Source organism: Haplochromis burtoni, unplaced genomic scaffold (assembly GCF_018398535.1).
Source record: "Haplochromis burtoni strain Fernald_Lab_line unplaced genomic scaffold, NCSU_Asbu1 Contig_119, whole genome shotgun sequence".
In the NCBI taxonomy this organism is placed as follows: Eukaryota; Metazoa; Chordata; class Actinopteri; order Cichliformes; family Cichlidae; genus Haplochromis; species Haplochromis burtoni.
In genome coordinates this window covers 1,257,623-1,265,402 of record NW_024582480.1, presented here as the reverse complement: position 1 = coordinate 1,265,402, position 7,780 = coordinate 1,257,623, and the positions used below count along the sequence as shown (strand labels likewise).

General features: G+C 37.6%; 2 protein-coding genes across 4 annotated transcripts in view; one reads left to right on the top strand and one right to left on the bottom strand.

The window, feature by feature from the left end:
* The first annotated feature begins 246 nt into the window (after nucleotides 1-246).
* Nucleotides 247-4,897, top strand: LOC121815031. 3 transcript variants are annotated; one of them, XM_042223759.1, is made up of 2 exons: nucleotides 247-401; nucleotides 1,840-4,897. In XM_042223759.1, the coding sequence occupies exons 1-2, from the start codon at nucleotides 327-329 to the stop codon at nucleotides 3,613-3,615; spliced, it is 1,851 nt and encodes a 616-aa protein (XP_042079693.1). In that variant the 5' UTR covers nucleotides 247-326; the 3' UTR covers nucleotides 3,616-4,897. The 3 variants fall into 3 exon arrangements, with proteins under 3 accessions (XP_042079693.1, XP_042079694.1, XP_042079695.1); XM_042223760.1 differs by lacking the exon at nucleotides 247-401 and adding an exon at nucleotides 408-596; XM_042223761.1 differs by lacking the exon at nucleotides 247-401 and adding an exon at nucleotides 603-714.
* A 177-nt stretch (nucleotides 4,898-5,074) lies between these two features.
* LOC121815026 overlaps nucleotides 5,075-7,780 on the bottom strand; it is a 14,849-nt gene continuing 12,143 nt past the window's right edge. Inside the window, exons 3-4 of the mRNA XM_042223753.1 lie at nucleotides 6,912-7,780; nucleotides 5,075-6,242 (exon numbers count right to left, since the gene is read on the bottom strand). Coding sequence (XP_042079687.1) covers nucleotides 5,922-6,242; nucleotides 6,912-7,745 — 1,155 coding nt within the window. The 5' untranslated portion in view covers nucleotides 7,746-7,780 and the 3' untranslated portion in view covers nucleotides 5,075-5,921. The remainder of the gene's footprint in view (nucleotides 6,243-6,911) is intronic.

Below are 7,780 nucleotides of genomic sequence, written 5' to 3'. Positions count from 1 at the left end.
CATCGTAATAGAAATACCTTTGTTCGCACAGTGGCGTGAGGCTACGGAAGAGGATTAGGGCCACTGGAAAAAAAAAAAAAAACTGATATTCTGAATCTGCTTTAATTCTCAGAATTCTGAGAACTAAGTCTAGAATTCTGACTTTAATCTCAGAATTCTGAGAACTTTTCTAGAATTCTGACTTTTCTCAGAATTCTGACTTTATTCTCAGAATTCTGAGAATCTTTGACTTTATTCTCAGAATTTTGAGGTGGGCACCTGCAGGCTTCCAGCTTCGGTGACAGCGATGTGTCCAGTTTGGCAGGTGGAGAACTAATTCACTAAATATGGTGGATATAAGTGACTTTTTGCGTGGCCGAGGGGTCCCCGAAGATGCTATTTTATTAATGGAAGAGCAGAAGGTGAGTAACAAAAAAGAGAAATAGTTTGGTGTCTCCTATTTTTACAGGAAAACAGTTACGGTACAGTTACGGTTAGCTGTTAGCATGCTTGTTAGCTTATAATGTTATATAGGAATGAACGTGTTTCACGATGTTACAGTATACTAGGTGAATTGACGTTTTAACTGTTGTTGATCGCAGGATCATCCCAGATGGGTTCGTTGCATTTTATTTTATTGTTCTACTATTTCAGAGTTTTTCAAGGCAGTTAAGCGGAGCTGTGTTACAGATGCTAGCCGCCTGCCAATATCACTGATATATTTGATGTGTACAAGTAAGTTACACTTAGTACAGCGGAGGAGAGAAGCTGTAATGAATGTTTATGCGGATATTTCACTCAGAAAAATGGGTGGCGTTCATACACAGCCACCGACACAGCCCCGGTTGTTGTTCTGACGGTGGCCGACTGACGATCCCCTCACAACATGTTAGCTAACACAAACTAATGTAGTGCATGTAACTGTGTATACGTTAGTGGTACAGTGTCGGAAGAAATGAGCAAACTGTTTATAATGTCAGAATGACATCATCTTTCTCCTATATATAAAAGTGCTGGCTGAGGAGCGCTGCCGGGTTGAACTTTGACCTCGGAGTGACGTGACGTTTGTTCGCACAACCAATAGAAGTGCAGAAAGTCGCAAATCAGGCATATTGTTCGCATAAACACAAAAATAAATAAATAAATAACGAAATAATCCCGATATTGTGCCAAAGACTGATTTACAATGTTACTTTGTGTTCTATGTGTAATACCTTTGCTTAAATGACTAAATGGACTGTGTATTTATGACTCTGCGTTATAGTCTTACATACATAAGTAACATTCATATGTACAGATAAAAATGTACAGAGTATGTACACAAGCGTGTACACAAAAGTCTACTGCTGATCGAGCTGCTCAGTGGTCGTACAGTCTCATGCAGAGAGCGTGGAGGTGTTGTCCATGGTGGATGTTAGCTTAGACAACATCCTCTCCTCCCCAGTCTGCTCAGTGGACTTTAGCAGACCGCTAAAGCTGGCCCTCCCGACCAGTTTGTTAAGTTTCCCCCTGTCCCTCTCTGCCATTCCACCACTCCAGCAGACCACAACATAAAAGACAGCAGACGCCACCACAGTGTCGTAGAACATCCTTAGAAGACGTACTACCTACATCATAACCAATCAAGTCCCGCTTTTTTTTAAATACAGAAGAGGATTTATTATTTACTGAAAGGCTATGCCTTAGTTTGCTTCTTTCATTATTGTGTTTCGCCCTGCATAAAATAGATAGCTTTTCTGATAACTACAGTCAATACTCTCCTACTGGCATTAGCAGTGACCTAAGAGGCTTAACTGTAATATTGCTTTGCAGTGTAAATGTTGCAGAAAATGACTGTCTTTTCTTTCTTCCTGTGTGCAGATTGACTGTGACGTCATAGCGCTGATGGATGACGCAACTTTGGCAAACTACATTCCCTCGTACGGAGACCGAATTGCCGTCTTCAATTTCTGCAAAAGCAAGCAACCACTGTCAAAAAGAAAACTAGGACTTCTGCAAAAACTTCGTGAGAAAATGAAAACCAGAAAAGAAAGTCCAAAGGAGAACACTTCACATACAGATGCAGGAATAAGACAGACAAAGAAGCAAAAAGCAACACGCAATGTTGAGATAGGATGGATACATTGTGATGGAAAAATAGCCAAACAGGTGAGAGCGAAGCAGGGAGGTGGCACTAGAAAAATTCAAATGGCCACTGATGCTGGATTAAAAGATATTCTTCAGGAAGGAAAGAAACTTTTTTTTCCTAATGGCATATCTCCTAAGGGATGTGAAACAGATTTTGAGTTTGAGGTTTGGGACTTTAAACAGAACCACCTTACTGATGATACCTGCCAGTCTATTGGCAATATGTATGAGGCAGCGAGACTGACAATGTTACGCTTCTACATTGCAACAAAACCAAAAGATCCTGAAGAAGATGCCAGCGAGACATCTGAAGTGGTGTTTGTCTCAGAAAGCAGTGGCAGTGATATTAATCCATTGCAAGTGGGGGAAGTCAGGGGTAATTTTGATGAAGTCATCGCTGGTTCAGAAATTTTAGATGATCCAGAAATTACTTTTGGTCCAATTTTTGATGCTGAAGAAGATACAGAAGACACATTAGTCTATGAGGGTTTTCTTGTACCCCTCAGTCCACCTAATTCAGAGAACATAATAACAATCACCATACGTCATACTGACACTTTACATGACATGATTACTGCTTTCTCTGATGAGGAGATTTTGACCAAAACACTGAATGTGAAGCGCATACTTCCAGACAACACAGAAGAACCAGGCACTGGATCAGGAATACTAAGAGATGTACTCACATGCTTCTGGCATGAATTTTATGAGCGATGCACCCTAGGTGCAACCGTTAAAGTGCCATTCATTCGCCATGATTTTCCTGCTGAAAAATGGAAGGCAGTTGGGCGAATACTCCTGAAAGGTTACCAAGAATGTCAGTATTTTCCAAATAAACTTGCAATCCCTTTTCTGGAACAAGTGCTTTTCAGTGGTGTTTACAGTGATCTTAAAGCACACTTTCTACAGTTTGTCAGCAGCCAAGAATGTGATGTTTTGATGGAAGCAGTAAAAGATTTCTCTGCAGTTGACTTGGATGATCTTGTGGAAATTCTTGACAGTTATGGCTGTAGAAAAAGAATCACTGCTGAGACTCTTCCTACAATCCTTGATGAAATAGCACACAAAGAGCTTGTCCAAAAACCAATGTTTGTTATTGACTGCTGGCGGGAGATCATCGACCCCCATATCTCCCTCAGTCCGGAGGGACTGACCAAGTTATTCTCTGAACTGCAACCAACTTCAAAAAAAGTGTGCCAGCTGCTGAAATTTGCTGTGGATTTGACTCCACAACAAAAAGAAGTGAAAAATCATCTCAAAAGATTCATCAGAGAGCTGGATAACATTAAACTTCAGAAATTTATGCGTTTCTGCACCGGATCTGACCTTATAGTAACAAACAGTATTTATGTGGAATTTCAAGATATGACAGAGTTTACAAGAAGACCAGTCGGACGCACGTGTGGGAATGTTCTGCAGCTAGCTAACAGCTATGAAAACTTCCCAGATTTTCGTTCTGAATTTAATGCAGTTCTTGAAAGTAATGTCTGGGTGATGGACATTGTTTAGACTCTCACAGCAATGCGCTACATTTGAACTGCTCATGCACACTAGAGCATAACTGTAAAGAGATGTTAGGAATATGTATTTTTATGTATTTTGAACTTATACAGTATACTTTTTTTAATTAGAGAGAAGTTTCTCATCTCTGTTAGAAGTCTAGTTTTGGCTAATATTTCATTTTCTTTTATCATTTTGAGTTTTACATAATACAGTCACAAAACAAAACGAACAGGTACACTGTTTACTACCATATCCAGAGCTGTCTTCACCAAATCCAAGCTTTCCAGCTGTAAGACAGAAACCTTCAGCAAAAGCATGAAGAAAGATTACTTAAGATCTATAAACTGTAATTAAACTGCTCTTAAACGTTCTTTAATGCACCATGTGTGGTGTGAGAGCTCAGCACAGTCAAATACTTTTGTAAGTAATTAGTAGAAAGACTAATTCATTCAGATGGTATTTTCTTATTAGGTCAGGGCTAAAACTGAACATAGTTATAACGTAAAAGTAATGCTGTTATGCGACACTGTATTGTAAAAGGAATAAGTACAATTTTATACTTTAGCATTTGTCATGTCTGAAAACATTTTGCTTTACAGTATATGCAATTTTTAGTTAAGGTAGGTTAAGGTATCAAAGTTTGGCATTTGTTGTTGATTACAAAGGTTCCATATAAAGTTGGTGAAAATATTTTTTAAAATTCCAGTATTTTCTTAATGTCATATTGTTTCTAAGCATACCTGTTATTCATCCATCAAATTGATTCAAGCTGCTTAAAGGATTCAGTCTGTTTTGAAGATGGTTATTGATTACTGAGATCATAAATAAACACTGTACACTTCAGTGCAGTGGTCAAGTACTGTGATTATTCAGGCATCCTTTTGTAATGCCAAATTGTCATGTTCTCAGATATAGTATTAATCTTAACACCTGAAAAAATGTCTTGTTACTGCCAGAAATTATGCATTTTTATTTGTATGCATGTATGTTCTCAGTCATTCACACTTGTTTTTATTTCTATACCATAGATGACACTGAAGGAATATGTGATACCACAATAGCCAGTGTTCATGGTCTTTACAGTAAGTCACTGATGTATACTGATGCATAACAAGACTGTATGAGATCTATAAGTTTGTTTTAAAAGTTGAGTCATTCTTGTTACAGGGCAGCTTATACGGTTATGAGTTTTAGCCATGTTATTGGCATTGGCAAGAACAGGTTTCTTGTAAACTTTTTCCAATAAAATGTTACTGTACACAGTACATTTGTATTGTTGTTTTGAATATGTTCATCAAGCTCCATATTTATTGAAATGCAGAGTGCAAATACTCACTGACTCGGTACCATTTCCATTTATTTTCAAAATCTAGATACACAAATATAAATGTAAAACATGTTGCACTTAATGGGACAATAACTTGGTTCCACTTGCAGGAACTGTTTTGTTGCATTGTTGTGGGATACTACAAATAAAAGTCAAAATATTTTTGGTATGTTTCTTATAATTTTAGGATTCATATCATGAAGGAGCCTTGTATACAACAGCTAACACTGAATCAGTATAGCAATGATTCATGGTCATTTTACATGAAAACCAGCTAAAATATCTTACAACTAACAGAAGTGAAATACATTAATAATTAAGTGATGGATCTTCATATGGGTAAATGATTATAATAGCTTTGCTTTAATATAATTGCACTAAAAGCTCCCCAAAAGGCATAACGACTTTAAATATTAACAATGATACGTTTATAGAAACATGCTGTTGTCAAGACCTAGAATTGTTAATGCTACTATGGTTTGCTGAAACATACCACAGATAACCCGGGCACTTAGCATATCATATGCTGGTGCCTGGGTTTCCAGCCATGAATATTAAGAGTAAAGGTTGATACAGAAAACAATGAGCAGGGAGCTGGTCAGTTTATATTTTATATACTATGCACATGTCTGGCAACAAAACACAGAAATTTATATTGCAATTTACTGGTAGGCAGGTTTACACCACTTATGATTCAATCAAAAATATAACATTTGTAAATGCAGTTTAATGTATGGCCTTTTAAAAGGATTGACATGTGTTTCATAACTGATTGATAATATCACAATATTCAGCTTTTTCAAGTAATATATAAACATTTCTGTTTAATGGTAGTGTGAATGTAGAAAAACATTTTTCATTTAATGCAGTGCAGAAATACCTGCATAAAAGGTACCTGTAAGACATGGCACCTACTATCAAATCACGTTATCAAGATAAAGAGAAATATTTTGTATTTATTTGTACATTTACACACTGAAGTTCCTTAAATACTTTGCAGTATTTCTTCTCTTAACCTAATGTACAGATCCGCAGCACCAAGTGGATCTCCTGGGGCATCCCATTCATTTTCTACCATAAGCAGACAACACAGTTCAAAGACTGTTTCATCACAGGGGTGTTGACCTTTTGGGCTACACTCTTCCATACACAAAGTGATATCCTCCATAGAAATAGGCTTCAGTCTATCCTCAGCACTGTGCAGCTCTGGAAATGAGTACATTACTACTGGTCGACCCGATGCTGCACTACCACTTGGCCGGATTTTGTGCGAGTTCCATGTGTTCACAACTTCATCAAGTTCATCCTACATGAAAAACAACACAATATAAGTATATGAAACAGACCATGTACCAGTAGATTTAGCCAAAGTTGAGGCTTATTAACTCATTAATCAACAGACATAGAAACTGACCTCTAATTAATGTAAAACCAAGCAGCAACAACAAAAGAGCACTTTCACTAAACAGCACATGGACACAGAATGGTGCTGCATGATTCTGCTGTTGAATAGATAGCCCAACACTTTATACTCAGTGTGCAATGATTCTACAATATATTTTCAATAGAGAATTAACCAAATGATAGGATTGCTTTCTGAAACCGTGCCCAAAGGACCACTAGGTAACAGACTCCATAGTAATTTAAACCATGTGGCAATAAAAAAAAAAAAATGCTCCATGCACCTGTGCTGAGAAAGGTGCAGTTACTTCCACTGATAACATGAATACAATTCCATCAAAGTATTAAAATGGAATCCCAAAAAGTTGATTCTGTTCATCTGGATGTAGCGTTTTCAGTGTGAGAAATGTTCTGTCAAAAAACATTCCTTACCTGGCTGATTGAGCATGCATCAAGACATATTAAAATGGAAATAAAATTCATATTTAATTTAAAGAAAAAAAATGTTCTAACCATATTTATATTTTCTATTTATGCAGCTAAGACATTACATAGCATGAGCACATGCTTTTACCTGAATAAGATTGAGAAAGCAGAATTGGATAAGACTTTTGTCCAAAAAATCCCCTGTGAAGTGGCCATCATCCTGAAAAGTTTGAAATAAGTTCATCCAAAATTGTGCACTCTGTTTGCGTAGGGTAGCCCACCATCCTTCTATACGTTGGTTGGCCGTACTTCTTCCGTAAAGGAAACTTTTCTCACCTGCAAAACTGTCTGTGTGGTTTCTCCGTAAAAACATCTGCATTTGTTCGACACAACCATTTTCGGTACCTCGGTCAGCACGTAACCTTTCTGGACATCCGCTGATGCATGAAACTGTTTTCAGAAAATAACTTGCAATCAATTTAGGGTCACTGTTTGTAGTATAAGCCTCCATCCATAAAACATAGCGGCTAAAACCATCTATGCAGCCACTGATAGCAATACCATATGGTTTCAACTTGTCATAGCCATCCATGTGCCAGAGAGCATTTGGCCCTCTGCAGCTGTACTGTCGTCTTCTCAACCGTCGAGCTCGTCTCAGTTCCACACCTTGAGGGTCAAGCAATTTGATTATGCATCTTACAGTATCTTGTGACACCACAAATCCATGTTGAATTGCACGTAGATGTAGCCAACGATAACCTTGCATCTGTCCATTTGTCATGATCTCTTGTTGGACAAAGGCTAGCACTTCCTCCAAGTTTGATTGATTCTTCCTTCTAAAAAGCCCAAGTCTTTTACAAATTCTCTTTAGAGTTCGAACACTTATAATTGTCTGATGACTATGTGCTAAAATTGAAAGTATTTCTTTGTTACTGAAAGAAAGTCTGAAATACAGTCTTATTAAGTCATCCAAATCTGACATGTCAGCCACTGTTTCTCTCACTTTGAGAGGTGAAC